General features: G+C 32.6%; 1 protein-coding gene across 2 annotated transcripts in view; it reads left to right on the top strand.

Annotated features, from left to right (window-relative positions):
* The window catches only part of LOC114332959 (chromosome-associated kinesin KIF4), a 137,796-nt gene that overhangs the window by 21,050 nt on the left and 94,790 nt on the right, over positions 1-21,956 (top strand). For both annotated transcript variants that reach the window (XM_050655196.1, XM_050655197.1), the window contains exon 2: positions 12,880-13,135. In XM_050655196.1, the coding sequence (XP_050511153.1) occupies positions 12,902-13,135 (234 nt within the window). In that variant the 5' untranslated portion in view covers positions 12,880-12,901. The remainder of the gene's footprint in view (positions 1-12,879; positions 13,136-21,956) is intronic.

Below are 21,956 nucleotides of genomic sequence, written 5' to 3'. Positions count from 1 at the left end.
TTTCAAGAAAGTATATGATTTATATAAGGGCATAATTGTTTAAATAATGAAGAATAAGTCATATTTGTACACAATTTACTTTTTTAACTGCTGCGGTAATTCGTGTTTTTATGAAAATTCCACACCTGTAATTTTGAACCAATCAAAATACGTTATTTTGACAGATCACCATGGCAACGGAGGTATTTTATCGGAAATTTTTTGCTCGTGGGGTACCCAACAGCGAATTATAGTGGAAATTTTTTGACGTTTACAATAACAGAACATTTTTGACAGACTGGTTTTTATTTGTTTACATAATTTAGTTTTGATTCATTTTCTATCACTTGTATCAAAACTTACTCAAAACTTATGTAAAATTGAAGAATATACTATTTTCTATCTTGAAATGGTATTCCCATGCAACTACAATGAGTAGAAATTACGAATTTGAAAGCCTAAATAATTGCTGACAAAGCTATGGCGCGCTATTAATCTGTTCATGCAGCTTTGGATTTTCAAATGCAAATTTGGTGTGGAATTTTCTTACCGAATACCACGCGAAGTCAAATTAATATCCGGAAATTTTTTTTTGATCATGAATATTTTTAGAAAATTTCCCTCGTCTGCGACTCGGGAAATTTTCAAAATATTCATGATCTCAAAAAAATTTCCGGAAATAATTTGACCTCTAGTGGTATTACTAGTGAAAGTTTTTCCAATTTTTTTTCAAAGTTTAACAAAAAATCTTTCATTTAAAAGTTACTAAATTAAATTTGACGCTTAATTTATTTAAATAATTGTAAATCAAGATTGAAAAAGAAATTTGCAAAAAAATATTTGCATTATAAATAAGCAATATTAGTCGAGGAAACGAATCATTTTGGCTCGCAATTTTTTCGTCCAGCATGGATTTACTTGAAATTTTCACAGAAGGTAGAGAATAGTCCAAGAATCATTTTCTATATCATGCCGCTGCACAGTGGTGAATTTCGCCGAAAACCTGGCCAAAATGTAAAAATCTAAGTTTATAGGTATACCCTGAAAAATTTTATATGAACCTTGCTCTGTAGGTTTTTGAGAATCATAAACGGCCGTTAAGGGTAGAACAATACAAGCAGATCATGCATGGGCGCCCATCTAAAAATTTTTTAGGGGAGGGGCCAGACGTAAAGATGTTGCACATTACATTTTGTATACTTTCGATGACAATATATTATAGTTTAAAGCAACAGAAAATCTAGGGGGCCCTGGCCATGCCCATGGACATGGGCGCCTATGAGATCGTATATTTATATTAGTGTAAAGTTGTGATTGAACGACAGCGGACCAAATAAAAATTAAGTGTGTTATACAATAATATTGGGGCATTGTTTGTGTTTGGTTTTCATTTAGAACTATAGACGTGTATTATTTTGTTAATTTATAGTGTATGCTAGGTCTGGAGGTAAGTGGAGTATTGTAATATACTTTTTAGACTTTTTCTTCGTAAAATAGGCTTTATTTACAACATGTTTGCAAATTGGCAAGAATTTTCAATCATTTTAAGTTTTCCAAGTTTTAAAAAGGGAAAAGTAAAAAAGTCTACTTTGCTCAGAAAAGATATTTTGTTTAATAAATAGTTCAAAATGTACATAAATATTCCTCAAAAAATCATCTGCTGCCAAAGGCATCCATAGCGGAATTTTTCATTTTAAAGAAATATAACATGCTGGAGAATTTGTACATGAAAAGACTGTAATGGTATATGGTCAGTTAATAAGTAAGAACAAAATATGAAGAATCTGATCTAGTAAATTTACAGTTTTATTACACAAGAGCTGCCGTTTTTTGTTATTTTTTTGCTTTCTTCTTCTTTTTCTTAATCTTTAAGTCCTTTTACTCTTATGTATAATCCTGTTTTTGCTTCCTTACTTTTATATTTTTTAATAATTTTGGTCGTGTGAGCCAAAAATTTTAATTTTTTAAAAATGAAATGCATAAACGACACTTTATGTTAAGAAGCCACACATTGGCAGGTAATAATTATAATTAATCGGATCCATTTACAAAACAATTAAGATATATTAAGAGTTGACCTACCTGTTTTTGGCTTCTTAATATAAAGTATCGTTTATGCATTTTATTTTTAAAAAAAGGCAAAATTTTTGGACTCACACGACCAAAATTATTAAAAAATATAAAAATAAGACAGCAAAATGATAGACCTATACATAAAGGTAAAATGACTTAAAGATTAAAAAAAAGAAGAAGAAAGCAAAAAAATAACAAAAAAACTGCGGTTCTTGTGTAAAAAAACTGTAAATTTTCTGGATCAACTGCTTCATATTTTGTTCTTACTTTATTAACTGACCATAACATCAAAGTCTCTTAATGTAGAAATTCTCCAGCATGTTACAGTTTTTTAAAATGAAGAATTCCTCTAAGTTTGCAACTTATTGCAGATGATTTCTTGAGGAATATTTACATACATATTGAATTATTTTTTGAGCAAAAAATCTTTGCTGACCAAAGCTGACTTTTTTACTTTTTCCATTTTAAAACTTGGTAAACAGAAAACGATTGAAGATTCTTGACATCATTTTGTAAATATGTTGTAAATAAAGTTTATGTTAGTAAAAAGAATCTAAAAAGTATATTGAAATACTCCACTTACCTCAAGAAATAGCATCCACTATAAAATAACAAAATAATGCACGTCTATAGTTTTAAACGAAAACCTAACAATGCCTCAATTGTATAACACACTTTAATTTTAGTCTGTCCGATTTCGTTCAATCCCAACTTTACACTAATATAAATATGTGATATGCTTGTATTGTTCTACTCTCAACGGCAGCTTATGATCCTCCGAAACCTACAGAGCAAGATTCATATAAAATTTCTCGGAATATATAAATTTTTGCATTTTGGCCAGGTTTTCGGCAAAATTTACCACTGTGCGCTGTACGCTAAAACCTTGGGGGTGGTTGCCACCCCATCTCGGGGGTGGGAATTTTGTATTACATTTTAACCATCGAAATCGATGGAAAAAGTAATTGTAAGAAAAATATGTTTTTTACATTTTCTTTGTAAAACTAATATTTTTCGAGTTATTCGCGCTTGAAAGTAACAGTTTTTCGACGAAAAAATCGACTTCTTTAGAGGGTTTTTTGAGAATACTTTGAAAAATATGCATTTAGTCAAAAAAACGGTAGATATTTATCAAAATTGTATATTGTAACATAAGCCAAATTCTTTTTGTATAATATCTTTAAGACCAATTCAAACCGAGATACGGCATGTTAAAAGATAGCTTTTTTCGTCAAATGCATAATTTGAAATATTCAAAGTCAAATAACGGGAAAACTTTTGCATTTTCCGAGAAAAACTTAAATAATCTTTTTCTAAGTATACTATTAGGCCTTTCAAAAAATAATAATAAAAAGTTTCTGGCATGAAAATTGAGCGACTTATGATTAAAAAAAGGTCGGTACCTGCTTTTCTCTACGAAAAAATCAGTGAAAACAACCCCCTAACTACCCTCCCAATTAAAAATTGGTCTTCACCTTTCTATAATTCCTTTTATATTTGTATTATCAATACAACCAAGAAGTTTGACTTATTTAAATGGCGTAATTTTAGAAAAATTGGAGTTTAAAAAAAATTGATTTTTGCAATTTTGTATTTTTCACCGTTTACTTCAAAATATTTTCGAAAATACTGGAGATACGAAAAAAATGATGGACTACTAAATTTAATCTTTTTTAATAACTAAAATTCCTGTGTACATAGATTTTCATTACAATGAAAAGTTAGCGAGATATAGCTGTTTAAAACCTCTATTTACGAGCAAACACCTCCATATTCGAGCCCTTTAAACCCACCCCAATTAAAAACTAAGGCATCTTACGGAATTTAGTTTACACAGTCTTATAGCTCTTCCAAACTCCTACAAAATCATTTTTGAAAAAACTTTTTAAAGCCAAAAATGAAGGAGCTATGTTTATAAAACGAATTTCTTTTTCGAAAAATTCGAATAGTCCGCTTGTGGATCATTTTCAATGTATGTATAATACCACAAAACCGGTTCGTATACTGAAAGATGACTAAAAAACTATTTGTATTTGTACATATTTGTAAATTCGTATTTTTGTGTGAATAAATGATTTTGGAATTCTGTAATTCCACCTTTTTCTCTGTATAGATCTATTAAATTATCTACTTATAAAAATTGTAATGTTATTAAGGGTGGTTTTAAGGGTTGAAATATTATGATATTATATCCTAAAGCATAAAACAATCATTATTTAACCAATCAAAACCAAATTTTACCCATATTAAAGTTTACAATGTTTTTATATAATTTTTGACAATAAGGGGTAGTTTACACCCCTAAAAATAATCAACGCCCTTAAGCATGATATAGAATATGAAGTACAGGGCGAGATGATCCTAATCCCAAATTTTCATGTAAATCGATGCCAGCCGAAATTATTCTTTTAGGATAAGTAAATTTTTTATATATATCTCCAACAAGGGTGGTTTTAAGGGCTGAAATATTATGATAGTATATCTTAAAGCATAAAACAATCATTATGTAACTAATAAGAACCAAATGTTGACAATATGTATTAAAGTTTAAAATGTTATTTTATAATTTTTTACAATTAGGGGTAGTTTTCACCCTTAAAAACCAAAAGCGTACAACGGCTCAATATAGAAAATGAACTAGAGGGTGACATGAGCCTAATTCCAAATTTTTGTACAAATCGATGCTGGACGAAAAAATTGCGAGGTTTTGCCTTTTTTTCAGTTTCATTTCCTCGACTATATAATACTGTAAAACCTTCGTTAACCAAAATATTTGGGGGAAGGCCGTTTCGGATAACAAGAATTTAGGTTAAAAATAAAATTGTTTTTTGTATTCTTCTTGTGTCAAATTATATGTTACATGTACAGGCTACATAATATATGCAGCTTACATAGGCTACCTCAGCCATATTTAGCCAACTGAAAATCTCTAATGAGAGTGAAAATTATAACATAGAATTTGAAACTGTCAGCTGTTTTGGTTAAACGATGTATTGGTTAAAAAGGATTCGGTTATCGGAGTTTTTACTGTACATTTAATTTTGCAGAAATAGTTGCGCCGTGATTCCAGTATATAGCAAAAAAAATTGGTTGAAAAATATTCAGTAGTTTATGAGATATATAATTTTTTTTATTACCATTTTTTCAATTACAAAAACGCAATTGTTGAAGATGAGTATAGAATTTTTTAAGGTCTCATTTTGTTTGCTTTTATGTATATTTTCGATAAATGCATTGAAAACTAACAATTTTCAAACGCCATTTTGGAGGAGAGTTTAATTAAAATTTTGATTTATCAATGCATTTATCGAAAATATACATTAAAGCAAAAAAATGAGACCTTAAAAAATTGTATACTCTATCGGCAACAATCGCGTTTTTGCAATTGAATAAATGGTAATATTTAATCAACAAATTAAATCCCACAAACTACTGAATATTTTTCAACCAATTTTTTTTGCTTTATACTAGTACCACAACATAACTTTTTCTGCAAAATAAAATGTTTTATATTACTTATTTATAATGCAAATAATATTTTTTTGCAAATTTCTTTTTCAATCTTGGTTTACAATTATTTAAATAAATTAAAGGTTAAATTTATTTTAGTAAGTGCTGTATAAAATATTGTTTCTTCAACTTTGCGGAAAAAAATTGTAAAAACCTTCATAAAAACAAATTATCGCAGCAATTTAAAAGTAATAGTACATTATATACCGCGGGACTGAAGTAGTACATTTAATCCTGAAGGTAAAGTTTATGGCCCGACCGCAGGGAGGGCCATAATTTACCTGAAGGATTAAATGTACTTCAGTCGCAAGGTATATACGATACTTTTCGTACTTCCGGTATGATTTTATTAATTATTTCAATAATTTCAATCAGTTTTTTCTCTCTTCAACTCATTTAATAAACTGTCTTTAAAATAAGTTACCATAGTAACATTGCGTTGTGACAGTTATAATTTAGAAACATTGTCATTACTAGTGTCATTGTAAAGAAACATTGTTATTGATAATTATTGGTATCATGAGTGAAGAAGGTGTATCTGATATTGATAAAAGAGCAGCCGAAGTAGGTGAAGAATTGTTACCACCGAAATCTAGAAAACTATACGAGCAGCAGTACGATGCTTTTAAAAAGTGGTGCCGCTTAAAAAATGTGAGACAACCTACTGAAAATGCGCTGTTAGTCTACTTCGATGATAAATCAAAAGCGGTTTGTGCCTCAACTCTCTGGGCACATTACTCAATGCTGAAATCGGTTATTAACATTAGAGAAGATATTGATATAAGTAAATTTCCAAAATTATTAGCTTTTTTGAAGAGAAGAAATGAGGGATTTAAGCCAAAGAAGTCAAGAATTCTCACGTCTGAGCAGGTAGATCAGTTCTTACGGGAGGCTCCGGATGATAAATATTTAATGCTTAAGGTAAATTTGGAAATTTGTTTATATTCAGAAATTTTAAGAAATCAATTTTTTTGTAGGTTGCACTTATTTTGGGCGTTGCGGGAGCTTGTCGTGGAAAAGAGTTGGTTGATTTAGAAATCGACGATGTGAGAGATTTGGGCGATTCCTTCCTAATTGCGATTAGAAACACCAAAAATAAAATTGACCGAAATTTTGTGATCAAAAATTCAGAAAACAGTGCCATCAGTTTTGTGGCGATATTTCGGAAATATGTGGCATTGCGAAAGACAGGGACAACTCATTCAAAATTTTTTGTTCAATACATCAACAAAGAATGTACTACGCGAGTAGTAGGAAAAAACATGTTTGGTACAATTCCACGGCAAATAGCAGCTTTCTTGAAATTAGAAAATGCGACGTCTTATACGGGACATTGTTTTAGACGCACATCTGCGTCTTTGTTAGCTGATTCGGGAGCAACAATAGACGTGCTGAAGAGACATGGAGGATGGAAATCCTCCAACGTGGCCGAGGGATATATTGAATCGTCTATTAAAAATAAACAAAAAATTTCAGATAAAATATTTGGTCAAGTCGCCGATTCGTCCACTATAGTTATGCCACAGTCCTCATTCTCGCTTCCTGTTTCCGCAGGATCTTCGAAACAAACACCAGTTCAATATGAAAAGGACCTATCTGTTACTCGTCAGTTACCTGCTGCATTAACCCAGGAAAGACTGGTCAATATGACGAACTGTCACAATATTAATTTGAATATTAACGTTAATTACCATTCTAATTAATTATATTTTTCAATAAAATATCCCTTAAATTCGTTTGTTTGTGATTTAATCGTTCCGGGAGTTTCGTCAATATTTAATCCCGGAGGGATTAAATGTGACACTTTAGTACCTGTCACAAGGGAGTGAAGTTGTCACTTTAGGCCCGGAAGTACGAAAAGTAAATTTTGTGCAAAAATTACCCAGTTTTAATTATTTAAACAATGATCCCCTCATATGAATCATATACTTTCTTGAAAATATCCTTTGTTTTGACCTAAAGTTTGATATAAAATTTATTAAAAACCTGTACGGAAATACATTTTGATTTACATGTACATACTGTAATTTTATTTGATAGGGCTAATTTAGTCCATTCTTTCACGGTTTTTGCTCTAAATTTTAAAGAACCGCTTGGATTGACATGAAATTTGGCATACGTATAGCTTACATGTCAAAGAAAAAAAGTGATATTGTGCCGATGTGTGCTTTTGTCCTGGGGTGACTTTCACCCCCTTGTGGGGGTGAAAAAATATATGTCCAAAATAAGTCCGGAAATGGGTAAACTGACTAATTTTAAGTAACTTTTGTTCTATAGAGCTTTTTCGCCAAGTCAACACTTTTCGAGTTATTTGCGAGTGAATATGTTCATTTTTCAACAAAATAACCACATTTTTAGACGGTTTTTCGCAAATAACTCAAAAAGTAAGTATTTTGTCGAAAAAAACATTCTTAGCAAAATTATAGCTTATAAAAAAGTAAAAAAAATGGTGTACGCGTTAGGTCTCTGGATCTCGTAGAACCAGAGTTATAGTCAGTGAAAAATAGATTCATATTCACCAAATTTCAAATATAATATTTCGACGTGAAATATCCAAAAAATTAAGCACTTTTTGGGGAAAACCCATTATAACTTTTTTAAAGTGTTTAAAAAAAGATTTATTTCTGTTTTTACAAAAAGTTTGTAGCATTAAATTTAAGCAAGTTACGCTCAAAATAAAGTTGGTCCCTTATGTTTTTGCAAAAAAAATCGGGAAGACCACCCCCTAATTAGCAACTTAAATGAAATTAATCGTTACCGCTCCACAAATTATTTTACTGATGTTGTGTTTATATGATCTGTAAGTTACATCGATTGAAAGTGCTTATTTTTGAAAAAAATTTGGTTTCAAAGTAAAATTTTTAAAAATTTAAATTTTGAAAAATATGTTTTTTTTCAAAATAACTTAAAAATTGTTAGAGATACCAAAAATCTTAAAAAACAAAAAAAAGTCAGATTTGCTTTTCTGAATATCATGTATGTTTTTGTTTTTCTGTTAGACAAAAATTGATTAAGATTTGGTGTTTCTAAATTTGCATACATTCGTGATCAGTGACTCGTTCAACCCCTTTTAACTACAGCCATTTCAATAATAAGGGCTTTGAACCGATGAAACTTACAGATCATATAAACAATATATACACGAGTCAAGAAACTTGTGAAGTCGTAACGATTAAGTTCGTTTAGGATACTAATTAGGGGGTGATTTTCTCGATTTTTTTACCAAAACCAAAAGGGACTAACTTTATTTTGAGCGTAACTTGTTTAATTTCGATGCTAGAAATTTTTTTTATAAAACAAAAATGAAGCTTTTTTTAAACACTTTAAATAAGTTGTAATGAGTTTTCCCCGAAATGTGATTCATTTTTGTTTATTTCACGGTAAAATATTCCATTTGGAATTTGACGAATATGAACCTATATTTCATTAGCTATAACTCTGCTTCTACTAGGTGTAGAGACGTGATATATACACCATTTTTTTTTAATCTTTTACAGGCTATATTTTAGCTAAGAATGTTTTTTCGACAAAATACTTACTATTTGAGTTATTTGCGAAAAACTGTCTAAAAGCGTGCTTATTTTGTTGAAAAAATGAACATATTCACTGCCAAATAACTCGAAAAGTATTGGCTTAGTGAAAAAACTCTATAGAACAAAAGTTACTTAAAATTAGCCAGTTTATCCATTTCTTGACTTTCTTTGGACGAATATTTTTTCACCCCCAAGAGGGGGTGAAAACCACCCCCAGGGCAAAAGCACATATCGGCACAATATCACTTTTTTTCTTTGACTTGTTAGCTATGTGTATGCCAAGTTTCATGTCAATCCAAGCGGTTCTTTAAAATTTAGAGATTTTGCAATATTTTACCGTTAAAGAACGGACTAATTGTAGATAATTGTTAACTCTCTTGCTTGTATTATATTTATATTATTTTGCAAATTACTTCGTAGTAAAATTTAATCCATATTCAAAAATTTTTATTTTTAGTCAGTATTCAATCATATTTATTCTTCTTTTCTCCTTATGTGAGCGGTTTTTTATTTGATTCTGTTTTTTAAAGTTCCAATGTATTTTTTTGCATTTATGAGGCAAAAGCGAGGCATTTAAAAAACAATTTTCTGAATTGCTTCGAATAAAATTTTTTAGACATATCTCATTGAAATAAATACTTTTCTCTCTTGATCATTTTTCAAAAAATGCTCCCTTGTCGAGTTATTTGCAATGTTTTGTCGAAAAAATGCCTAAAATAGTGATTTTCGGGATTTTTTGTAAACACTGCCAAATGAATTTTAATTCTACAAAAAATAATCTTTAAACTTTCTAGTATGTACATACAAGTAGGAATATTTTCACAAGGATTAGCGGTTTCTATATTGGTTTCTATTTTTTTAAATTTCTACCGCACCAAACATTTTTTATCTGATTCTACATATTATATTTTTAGGCATTTAGGCCCGGTACTTTATGTCTCCGTTAACAGCCGGTTAGTTAACCGGGGTTTAATCGGGACCTCTTAGGGTCTCTTGCGCTGTAATAAATGCAATTATAATTATTATTATACTTATTTATAATTATAATAATACTTTTAATTGCATTTATTACAACACAAGAGACCCTAAAGAGGTCCCGATTAAACCCCGGCTGTCAACGGAGACATAAAGTACCGGGCCTTATTAAAGTTCAAATGTATTTTTTTTTTATTCTGAGTGGGCCGGAAACTGTTGTTAACCGCTTAACGTGCTTACCCGAGTTAACTCGGTTTTAAACTACGTTTCTATTTTCGCTTAACCGAGTTAACTCGTGTTTAAAATATTTGTACGATATATAAGGCGCCTACGCGTTTTAACACCTCTAGCGCTCAATAACGGTATCCCCACTTGCATGGGCACCCGTACCTATGGGCAGGGGGGCCGTGCCCCTCCTAGCTTTTCGGGTGCTTTAAACTATATATGGTTATCCAACGTATACGAAATGTAATCTGCAACATCTTCACGTCTGGCCCCCCTAAAAATTTTTATATGGGCGCCCGTGCCCTCTTGTTTTCTCGTTTCTAATTTTAAACTTTCTACGATCGACTGCCGACTGGGGTGGGATCACGATGAGTAGAATTCTATTTTGCTGACGTCACGTTCTGCCCTGACTGTGACGTACCTCTGTGTGTAACCCCTTGTTTTAGAGTATATCACACTGTTAGCAATATTTAGCAGTATTATACTTGAATAATTGCGATTTTCTTCTCTTACTTGTAGTATTTTGTATGTAAAAAGTTACGACCGAGTTAACTCGGGTGAGCGCTTGAGGGTATTTGTTATTTTATATTTTTCTAATAAAGTATGCGTTTTTTTACTTTAGATTATAATCTAGTGACAATAGTCTTGTTCGTAGTTTATTTTAGTGTAATAAAATAAATAGGTAATTTTTTGACGTATTTTTGCAAACAAATGTGTGCGTTAAGCGGTTAATAAATAACTATACTAAATTTACAATCAAGATGCAGTAGAAATAAACAAACCAAGACATGTTAAATGCTACTAGGAGCACTCCCGAATCATAATTTACAATGTATAAACTTTGGAAATCATGATTTGGGATTTACAATGTATATACATTGTAAATTATGATTCGGGAGTGCTCCTAGTAGCATTTAAAGTGTCTTGGTTTGTTTATGTTACTGCATCTTGATTGTAAATTTAGTATAAAGTATCTATGAAACATGTAAAAGAACCATTTTCTGAATCGCTTTGAATACAAATTTGTAGACATATCTCATTTTCAATTTATGGTTCGAGGTCTTCATGTTTCGTCCACTGTAAATGAAGTATTTTAATCCCAAATGTGTCTTTTGATTTTCGATCTTACTATCTACATCGGTTTAGACGGTCCAGTTAGCTGAGGCGCAGTCGATCGACAAGTTTAGTGGACTTGCGATTTGCGATCGCTGGTTCGAGCCTCAGCTAGGTCATGAAATTAATAAAAGGCCAACGAATAGTATAAAACTCAATAGAGTCTACGGCTTGATCTGGAATAAACTGGCGTCTGATCGGCCTATGGAGGAGCGGTACGGCAAGGGATAAGGGCTTGCGGCTTGGTGATACTCCTCCATAGATCCCTACCGAAGGGCGTTGACGCCTAAGAACGGGGTATGTATATATATATGAAAATTACTAAGTTCTCGGGAAGAACCGCGTTGAGAATTTATAACTCGACGTTTCGGCACCCTTTTTGGAGCCATTATCAAGAGGGGTATGGTTCCGTTCGAGTTCGGGGTCTCAATCTGCCTACTCCCCTCACTCGTGACGTACCAGTAGTGTCTTGTTCTCTAGGAGAACGGTCAAGCGGCACTGAGGTCTCAATCTGCCTACTCCTCAGTGTCGAGTGACGACCTGTCTTCGCCTGTGTAGCTCCTTTTATACTCTCAGTGCGCGCGGGAACTGTATGCGCGGGAGAGGCCTGAGTGGGATCGACTGGCGTGGGGATTCGCCGAAGCAGCGGTCGCCATGTTGCCGGCAGTCTTTTGGCGTCATCGCGTGTGTTTAGGCTGTCAGGGCGTTTTTCAATTTCGATGGCTTCACGGATGATTCTCGATTTTAAGGAGCGGACAGGGGCGATGGTTTTTGCTTTCTCGAAATCTATTTGGTGACCTGTCTGAATATGATGTTGGGCAAGGGCTGAAGTAGTGTCGGAATGTTTTACAGATATGGAATGTTCGTAGATACGGTTTTGGATTCGTCGGTTTGTCTGTCCTATGTATGTCCGTGGGCAACTGGAACAAGGTATCTCGTAGACACCATGGTCTTCATTGGGGATTTGGTCTTTTACGGATCTGACAAGATTTGACAACTTGGAGTGAGTAGTGAAGACGGTTTTGATATTTAGAGGGGTAAGAATTCTACTAATCTTGTCAGTGACACCTTTGATAAAAGGTAGAAAGATTTTGGGTTGATCGGGTGGCAAGTTTTCTTTATTAGATGAAATGGGATTTAGATGTTTCTGAATGCTCCTATTAATTTGGGTTTTATGGTAGCCGTTTTGTAAGAGTGTTTGCCTTATTGAATTTATTTCAGATGGTCTGTGATTGTCGTCACTAAGCCTTATAGAGCGGGAAACAAGAGTGTTGACAACTGAACTGAGTTGGGCGGGGTGATGATGTGACTGGGCATCTCAATGCCCAGTCACATCTATCTAATATATATATCACATATATATATATATATATATTATATATATATATATATAATATACTACATATCTACATGTTAGAATATGACACCCATCATAAGCTTATACATTATAAAATTGGTTTCATATTTGTAGGTGCTGAATTGATAAGAATAAAATGTCCGACAATACTTCAGTTAGGGTCGCAGTTCGAGTGAGACCATTAGTCCCCACTGAACTCTCTCGAGGATGTAAGGAAATTGTAGATGTAATAAAAGAAAACGAGCAGATTCTTATTAAAAACATTGACAAGGATAAGGCGTACACCTTTAACTATGTACTAGGTACACTTTCTAAACAAGGGGAACTATATGAGCGTTGTGTTCAACCTCTCATGGGTAATCTCTTTAAGGTAAGTTTAGAACAAAATGTATTATATACTGATGTCCAAGAAAACTGCAACACCTAGGGCAAAATATTTTTTTGAACACTTATTTATGGACAGGGCCGCGCCCCGGGGCAAGTAATTTTAGGCGCCCCTTTCCTCCTTCCTTTGTAAGTAATTTTTTGTAGCTTAGTGAATCGTTATACGGTATACCTACAAATTATTTTTTATCTGTTAGGAAAGTATCATCATTATCATAATCTAACCGTTATCGTCCACTGCTGAACATAGGCCTCTTCTAAGTTTCTCCATGTCTCCCTATCTTGAGCTACCAGCTATCCAGTTCCCGGCAGTTCTCTTTACATCGTCACTCCAGCACGTTGGTGGTCGATCTCTGCTTCGTTTATCCGATTGGCGCCCGCGGTCGCATATTCCAATAATCTTCTGTATAGTCTAGTGTGTCTAGTGTTGTTCGGTGTTCTTGCCACTTGACCTGCACATATCCATTTCTTTTTTGCTACATGTTCTACTATGTCTTTGATTTTTGTTCTTTGCCTGATATTATTTGGTATTCTGTCTCATTGTGATTGTTAGCACGGCCCTCTGGGTAACCCTTATTTTCTGCTTTTAGATTTTCAGCAGCAGGATAGTAATATACTGATAAGTTATTATGAATAATTAGACCTGGATCCCGCGTAAGAAAGAAAAGTTGATTAATAGCAAGCTGAAAATTTGTTAATAGCTTAACGGTGTCTAGTCGGACAAACATTGATGCACGGGAACACTGGAACAGGGGAAGTTTTAACGGTGGAGCATGATAAACGTGTCGTCCTGACAAGTTTATGATGGTGAAAAATAGCAAGTTGTTTTTAAGTTTATTCAATAGCCAACGTTATATAATATATGAAAAAATGTTTGTCCGACAAAAAGGTTGGGCATTTTAATGAGTCCGACACGTAGAACATGTCACATCACAGGAATTATGTTGGTGATGAATAGTTAAGTTTATTCAATAGCCAACGTTGTATAATATATGAAAAAATGTTTGTCCGACAAAAAGGTTGGGCATTTTAATGAGTTCGACACGTAGAACATGTCACATCACAGGAATTATGTTGGTGATGAATAGCAGTCTGATTTTTGCATGAGAGTTTAATGAAAGGTTAAAAAAGCAATTGGAAGTTCTGTCGGACAAAATTAATGGAAAATTTTCCTAGTCGGACATTCTAAACATGTAAGATATAGACAAAAATGTTGGTGATAAATAGCAAGCTAATTTTGATTTGTTTGTGTACAAATTATATTTTGCAACGCAAAAAGTTATATGTCGGACAAAAAGTTTGGGCAAATCGAAGGAAATAAATAAAAAACATTTTTTCAGCATGACTTAGTCACATATTTATAAAGCTATTTTAGTTATATATTATTACTTATATTCACATATTTGCATGTGCATTAATATACATGCACACTCTAAAAACAGTGAGGTAAGTATCAATTCATGTATATATTGCAAAACAATAATTTTTTTGGGTGGAGTTTGTTCTAGATATTCTCAAAATGATAAAAAAAATGTCAAAGAACATGTGAAAGTAATCTCTTAGGGTTTTCTAATTAGGCGCATCAGAAAGTACGGAAAATTTCCTACAAAAAACGTTGTATACATTTTTTTCCATACTCAAATCTTAACCCTGTAAACGACATTGAAAAATGTGAAGGGTCTAAAACTTCGGTGCTTATAAGAATAGACGTAAATATGACACATTATGCTTAGAAGTATGTATTAGAAGGCTGCATTTTAGGTCTGGATCCCGCGTATGAAAAAAAAGTTGATTAATAGCAAGCTGAAAATTTGTTAATAGCTTAAGGGTGTCTAGTCGGATAAACTTTGATATATGGGAACACTGGAACAGGGGCAGTTTTAATTGTGGAACAGGTTAACAATTTGGAACGGTCAGACCACGAAAACGGCACATTTGTTTTGTCCGACAGAACAGACTTAAACTCTCCGAACAGAGATTAAACTCTCATGCAAAAATCAGACTGATATTTATCACCTGTCATAATTCCTATCATTTAACATATTCTACATGTTCCACTCATTGAAACACCCATTTGGTGATAAATAGGAGTCTGATTTTTGCATGAGAGTTAAATCTCTGTTCGGAGAGTTTAAGTCTGTTCTGTCGGACAAAATACATGTGCCGTTTTCGTGGTCTGACCGTTCCAAATGTTTAACCTGTTCCACAATTAAAACTTCCCCTGTTCCAGTGTTCCCATATATCAAAGTTTGTCCGACTAGACACCCTTAAGCTATTAACAAATTTTCAGCTTGCTATTAATCAACTTTTTTTTCATACGCGGGATCCAGACCTATTTGTCAGTGTGACACTTTGTGCTATACAAAGTAGTATTTGAAAGTACATGGTCTCTGAGTTTCTGTTTGCCACGTGTGTTGGAAATTAAAATTTATATTAACTATGAAGTGTTTTTGTGTCTATTTTTGAGTGTCAACAGTTTAAATTTTAAGTCGCCAAATCAAAACTGAAACCATCCAACGGAACATTTTTGAGTAATTTTCGAACATTTTACAAATTTAGTAAAATACTTCGTCATCAATTCAATGAGGTTCATTTGCCAGATAATTGTGAAAATTCTATTGAATATCATTATTCGTGCTATAATTAGGGTTACCATACGTCCGGATTTCGTCCGGACAGTCCGGATTTCGTCCGGACAGTCCGGATTTGAAAGACATGTCCGGATTGGCGTCCGGATATGAGAAATGTCCGGATTTTTTCTTTACTAAAAAAAATGGAAAACACTTATCCCAACGGTGGGAAATTTCTGAATTATTTGATGAGCGCTCGTCACTTCTCCAAGTTCTAAAAAAGCTGAAACCTAAATGGACTTTACTACCTAAAGAAGAAACCCAAAACACTCATGACAAATGGCAAGAAAAATTTGAAGCATTTTCTAAACGCAACGTTTCTTTTACGAATATTTTTAAAATAGGAGAATTCATCTTTTGTCTGCCTGGTACTTCGACTCCGTATATTTTCGATGATGAATTTTATATGGACGGCTGAAAGAGGAAGATTATCTCTGCCTGTTGTAAAGGAGCTTCTCAATATTAAAGCAAATTCTGTAATGTCATGTTCCGAATTCCATGGCAAAATAAAAAATGACAAGACACTTTTGAGAAAAATTATGTCTTCTGAAAAGTACGAAAGAACAGATAAAGAACATCATATCCCTGAGCCCAGTACAAACTAAGCATTTCGCATATTAGTAGGTACAATGTAGGGGTAGCAACACAGTCAAATTCACATTTTACATTTTCTACAACCCCTTGGACTACCCCTGTCCGGATTTGGCCTTAATAAATTATGATAACCCTAGCTATAATGCTTTGCTTGATTGCAAAAGGGTACCTAAATAAATTATTACTAAAATTGTATAACGTAATTTTCCTCAACTTTCTACAAATGAAATATTAATGTAATTAATATGTCACATGGCTAGAAATAATTTGCTGCCAAAATAAATCGATTAGTTTAAATTTGAATATACGATTGCAATTCATTATGAATTATTGTCAAAAGTGACAGTTTTTCTTAAATGGAAATGTATTCATAGACATAAGGGTAGACAGGGAATACAGTGCAAAAAGTCGATAGGTGGTCTATCTATCTCTTTTAACCAAGCGATCCCGCGCATGTGGCAGACAAAGATAGCTAGACCACTCAATCCATAATATAATTTGCCTGATCTACTATAGATGTATTACAGTGGGGTATCTAAATGACGTTGAGATAAATCGAAAGATATCGATTGTAATTGATTGCAGGTACTTTTGACATAGAATAATCACCCCTTATTGAAATTTCAAAAATTATTTTTTTAAATTGTCCGACTACAAAATCTACCCCTTATTTTTTTCCGACAACAGTCATTCTTGGTAAGGAATAATTTACTTAACTAAATTTCGTCTTTGTCGGAAAGCTATTTATCACCAGCATTTTTGTCTATATCTTACCTGTTTGGAATGTCCGACTACGAAAACTTCCCATTAATTTTGTCGGACAGAACTTTCAATTGCTTTTTTAACCTTTCATTAAACTCTCATGCAAAAATCAGACCGCTATTCATCACCAACATAATTCCTGTGATGTGACATGTTCTACGTGTCGGACTCGTTAAAATGCCCAACATTTTTGTCGGACAAACATTTTCTCATATATTACATAACGTTGGCTATCGAATAAACTTAAAAACAACTTGCTTTTTTTCACAATCATAAACTTGTCAGGACGACACGTTTATCATGCTCCACAGTTAAAACTTCCCCTGTTCCAGTGTTCCCGTACATCAAAGTTTGTCCGACTAGACACCGTTAAGCTATTAACAAATTTTCAGCTTGCTATTAATCAACTTTTCTTTCTTACGCGGGATCCAGGTCTAAATACAAATATTTACAAAAAACAACGATTACATTATCAGAGAACAAATAAATATTATATAATTATTATTATAGTCCATTTGCTCACGGTTTTTACTCCATATTTTAAAGAACCGCTTGGATTGACATGAAATTTGGCATACGCATAGCTAATTTATATCTAACAAAGAAAAAAATTTATATTTCGTCGTCGGGGATGAAAAAATATACGTTAAAATTAAGTCCGGAAGTGGATAAACTGACTAATTCTAAGCAGCTTTTGTTCCATATATAGTTTTTTCACTACAAATATTTTTCGAGTTATTTGCGAGTAAATATGTTTATTTTTCAACATAAAACCACGGTTTTAGACGGTTTTTCGCAAATAACACAAAAGTGTGTATTTTATTGAAAAGAGTGTTCTTGGCAAAAACATAGCTTATAAAAAAATTTAAAAAAACTTGTGCACGCATGGAGTCGGTAGATACATTAGAGGAAGAGTTTGTAGCTCGAGAAAAGTGGGTTCTTATTCGTCAAATTCCAAGTCGAACATTTCAACGTGAAATAATAAAAAAATGAAGCACTTTTCGGGCAAAACTCGTTATAACTTTTTTAAAGTCTTTAGAAAATGCTATATTTTTGTTTTTAAAGAAAACAAGTTTAAGCTTTAAAACAAGTTTAACCCAGTAACGCTGAAAATAAAGTTGATCCCTTTTTTTTGTAAAAAATATCGTAAAATTTTTCGCTTAATTAGCATCCCAAATGAAATTAATCGTTACAGCTTTACAATTTACTTCACTTATGTGTATTTATATGGTCTGGAAGTTTCACCATTTCAAAGTGCTCATTTTGGAAAAAAAAATATTTTAAATGAAAAATATTAATTTGAATATTTAAAGAAAATGCCCTTTTTTCAAAATTTTTCCTAAGAATATATTTTCGATAAAATACTTACTTTTTGAGTTATTTCCGAAAAACCGTCTAAAACGTGGTTTTTTGTTGAAAAAATGAACACATTAACTCGCAAATAACTAGAAAAGTAGATATTGACTTAAGTAATATAAAAACTTTATAGAACAACCTTTTATAGTTACTTAAAATTCGTCAGTTTATCCACTTCCGAATTTATTTTGAACGCATATTTTTTCACCCCCGTGAAGGGGTGGTACTCCCCTAGGGAAGAAGCATACGTCGACACAATATCATTTTCTTCATTGACATGTTAGCTATGTGTACGCTAAACAGCCAAGCTGTTCTTTGAAATTCAGAGGTTTTGCAATATTTTACCGTGAGTGAATTCAGTAATAGTTCAGTTTAATGAGAGAAATTAATAACGGTTCGTACACTTAAGGGATAAAAGTAATAATAACTGCTATTTTTATATCTACCTTAGTCCGTTCTTTAACGGTAAAATATTGCAAAAACTCTAAATTTTAAAGAACCGCTTGGATTGACATGAAATTTGGCATACACATAGCTAACAAGTCAAAGAAAAAAAGTGATATTGTGCCGATATGTGCTTTTGCCCTGGGGGTGCTTTTCACCCCCTCTTGGGGGTGAAAAAGTATTCATCCAAAATAAGTCTGGAAATTGATAAACTGACTAATTTTAAGCAACTTTTGTTCTATAGAGTTTTTTCACTAAGTCGATACTTTTCGAATTATTTTCCAGTGAATATGTTCATTTTTTCAACAAAATAACCACACTTTTAGACGGTTTTTTGCAAATATCTCAAATAGTACGTATTTTGTCGAAAAAACATTCGTAGCAAAAATATAGCCTGTAAAAAATTTTAAAAGAATGGTGTATATATCACGTTTCTATACCTAGTAGAAGCAGAGTTATAGCTAATTAAAAATAGGTTCATATTCGTCAAATTCCAAATGGAATACTTTAACGTGAAATAGCCAAAAATGAAGCACATTTCGGGGAAAACTCATTACAACTTATTTAAAGTGTTTAAAAAAAGCTTCATTTTTGTTTAAAAAAAAATTTCTAGCATCAAAAGTAAACAAGTTACGCTCAAAATAAAGTTAGTCCCTTTTTTTTAGTAAAAAAATCGGGAAAATTACCCCCTAATTAGTATCTCAAATGAACTTAATCCTTACGACTTCACAAGTTTCTTGACCCATGTATGTATTGTTTATATGATCTGTAAGTTTCATCGGTTCAAAGTCCTTATTTTTGAAAGGGCTGTAGTTAAAAGGGGTTGAACGAGTCACTCATCACGAATGTATGCAAATTTAGAAACACCAAATCTCAATCAATTTTTGTCTAACAGAAAAACAAAAAAATACATGATATTCAGAAAAGCAATGCTGACTTTTTTGTTTTTCGAGATTTTTGGTATCTCTAACAATTTTTAAGTTACTTTGAAAAAAAGCATATTTTTCAAAATTAAAATTTTTAAAAATTTTACTTTAAAACCAAATTTTTCCCAAAATAAGCACTTTGAATCGATGAAACTTACAGATCATATAAACACAACATAAGTAAAATAATTTGTGGAGCGGTAACGATTAATTTCATTTAAGTTGCTAATTAGGAGGTGGTCTTCCCGATTTTTTTTTTGCCAAAACAAAGGCGACCAACTTTATTTTGAGCGTAACTTGCTTAAATTTAATTCTAGAAACTTTTTATAAAAACATAAATAAAGCTTTTTTTAAACACTTTAAAAAAGTTATAATGGGTTTTCCCCAAAAAATGCTTAATTTTTTGAATATTTCACTTCGAAGTATTCTATTTGAAATTTGGTGAATATGATCTATTTTTCATTGGCTATAACTCTGGTTTTACGAGGTCCAGTGACCTAACGCGTACACCATTTTTTTTTTACTTTTTTACAGGCTATATTTTTGCTAAGAACGTTTTTTTCGACAAAATACTTACTTTTTGAGTTATTTGCGAAAAACCTTCTAAAAATGTAGTTATTTTGTTGAAAAATGAACATATTCACTCGCAAATAACTCGAAAAGTGTTGACTTGGCGAAAAAGCTCTATAGAACAAAAGTTACTTAAAATTGGTAAGTTTATCCATTTCCGGACTTATTTTAGACTTATATTTTTTCACCCCCAATAGGGGGTGAAAGTCACCCCCAGGGCAAAAGCACACATCGGTACAATATCACTTTTTTTCTTTGACATGTAAGCTATGCGTATGCCAAATTTCATGTCAATCCAAGCGGTTCTTTAAAATTTAGAGCAAAAATCATGAAAGAATGGACTACCTGCGATTGTTAAAATTTTAAATTTTACAAAATAATAAAATATTACTAATATTTCTGGTAATTTCGGTATTGTCAAATTTTTTTTTCGGCACCTCCCGGCGTCTTTTTGGTTCGGCGCCGTGGGGTACCGCCCCTCTCCGCCCTTATGGACGGCGCGGCTCTGTTTATGGAAGTACACTCCGATCGGAATAGGAATAGACGTGAACATTTATATTATACATATTATTAAGATTTAGCCATACGGCTCACACTCCCTCTAAGGGGAAAATTGACTCGCCCCAGATACCTACGGCATCAAAAGGATTGAGCTCTGGTGGGACTCTTTCCTTGTTATCGAACCCTAGGTGACTTGGTACGCACGTGTATCTCCCAAAAATTTTCATACACATCTGGCAGTTGCGAGTAGTACAGCTTTCTGCATGGTCTTATACAGATGTTCATTTAGACACAGCTTTTTTATGTTTTCGAGGAGGTTCTTCGGAATGACTCCAGTAGTAGAGATAATAATAGGTATTGTCTGGGTACTTTGCATTCTCCATTGACTTCGTATTTGAATTTCCAGATCTCTGTATTTGGCGATCTTGCCTACTTTATATTCAAATTTTTTAACAAATCCCTTAGGAATTTTATTAAATTATAACAGAAAAATTATAATTATACTATTGGAACCGTGCAAGTTTGGCAAAGCGACCCCTATTTCTACGCTCTGTACTTATATTCGCACTTTTAATTATATTGGCCAATTACATTAGTCCTGGTTACTGGATAATTGTCAAGGCCATAGACCAAAAAAATAATAAGAAGAAAAAATAAGATTCAAGTTATGTTATGAAAACGTAAACAATTGTATGTAGTAAATAAAATTAGTTATTAAAATGCAGTACTGCAAGCAAAATACAATTATTAAATTTACCTTTATATAATAATTGCATATCATATCAATATTGTGGAGCAATATATAATTTTTCTGCTTCAATGACAGAATGTATGAAATATACATCAATTTGACAATTTCAATTGACAATATGAATTATTTAAGATAGTTGCAATATTTCTCCGCGACTCGCGCACGGTCGTTTCTCGTTTCCCTTCCAAGTACTTGCACACCGCGAATAACTGAAAAACACGTGCCCATTATTAGTTGAGGCAATAAAGCACGGAACCTCCGAAAAAAAAAACG

The sequence above is a fragment of the Diabrotica virgifera genome, chromosome 7, assembly GCF_917563875.1.
Source record: "Diabrotica virgifera virgifera chromosome 7, PGI_DIABVI_V3a".
NCBI classification, from domain to species: domain Eukaryota; kingdom Metazoa; phylum Arthropoda; class Insecta; order Coleoptera; family Chrysomelidae; genus Diabrotica; species Diabrotica virgifera.
This window is presented reverse-complemented; position numbering and strand designations above follow the sequence as displayed.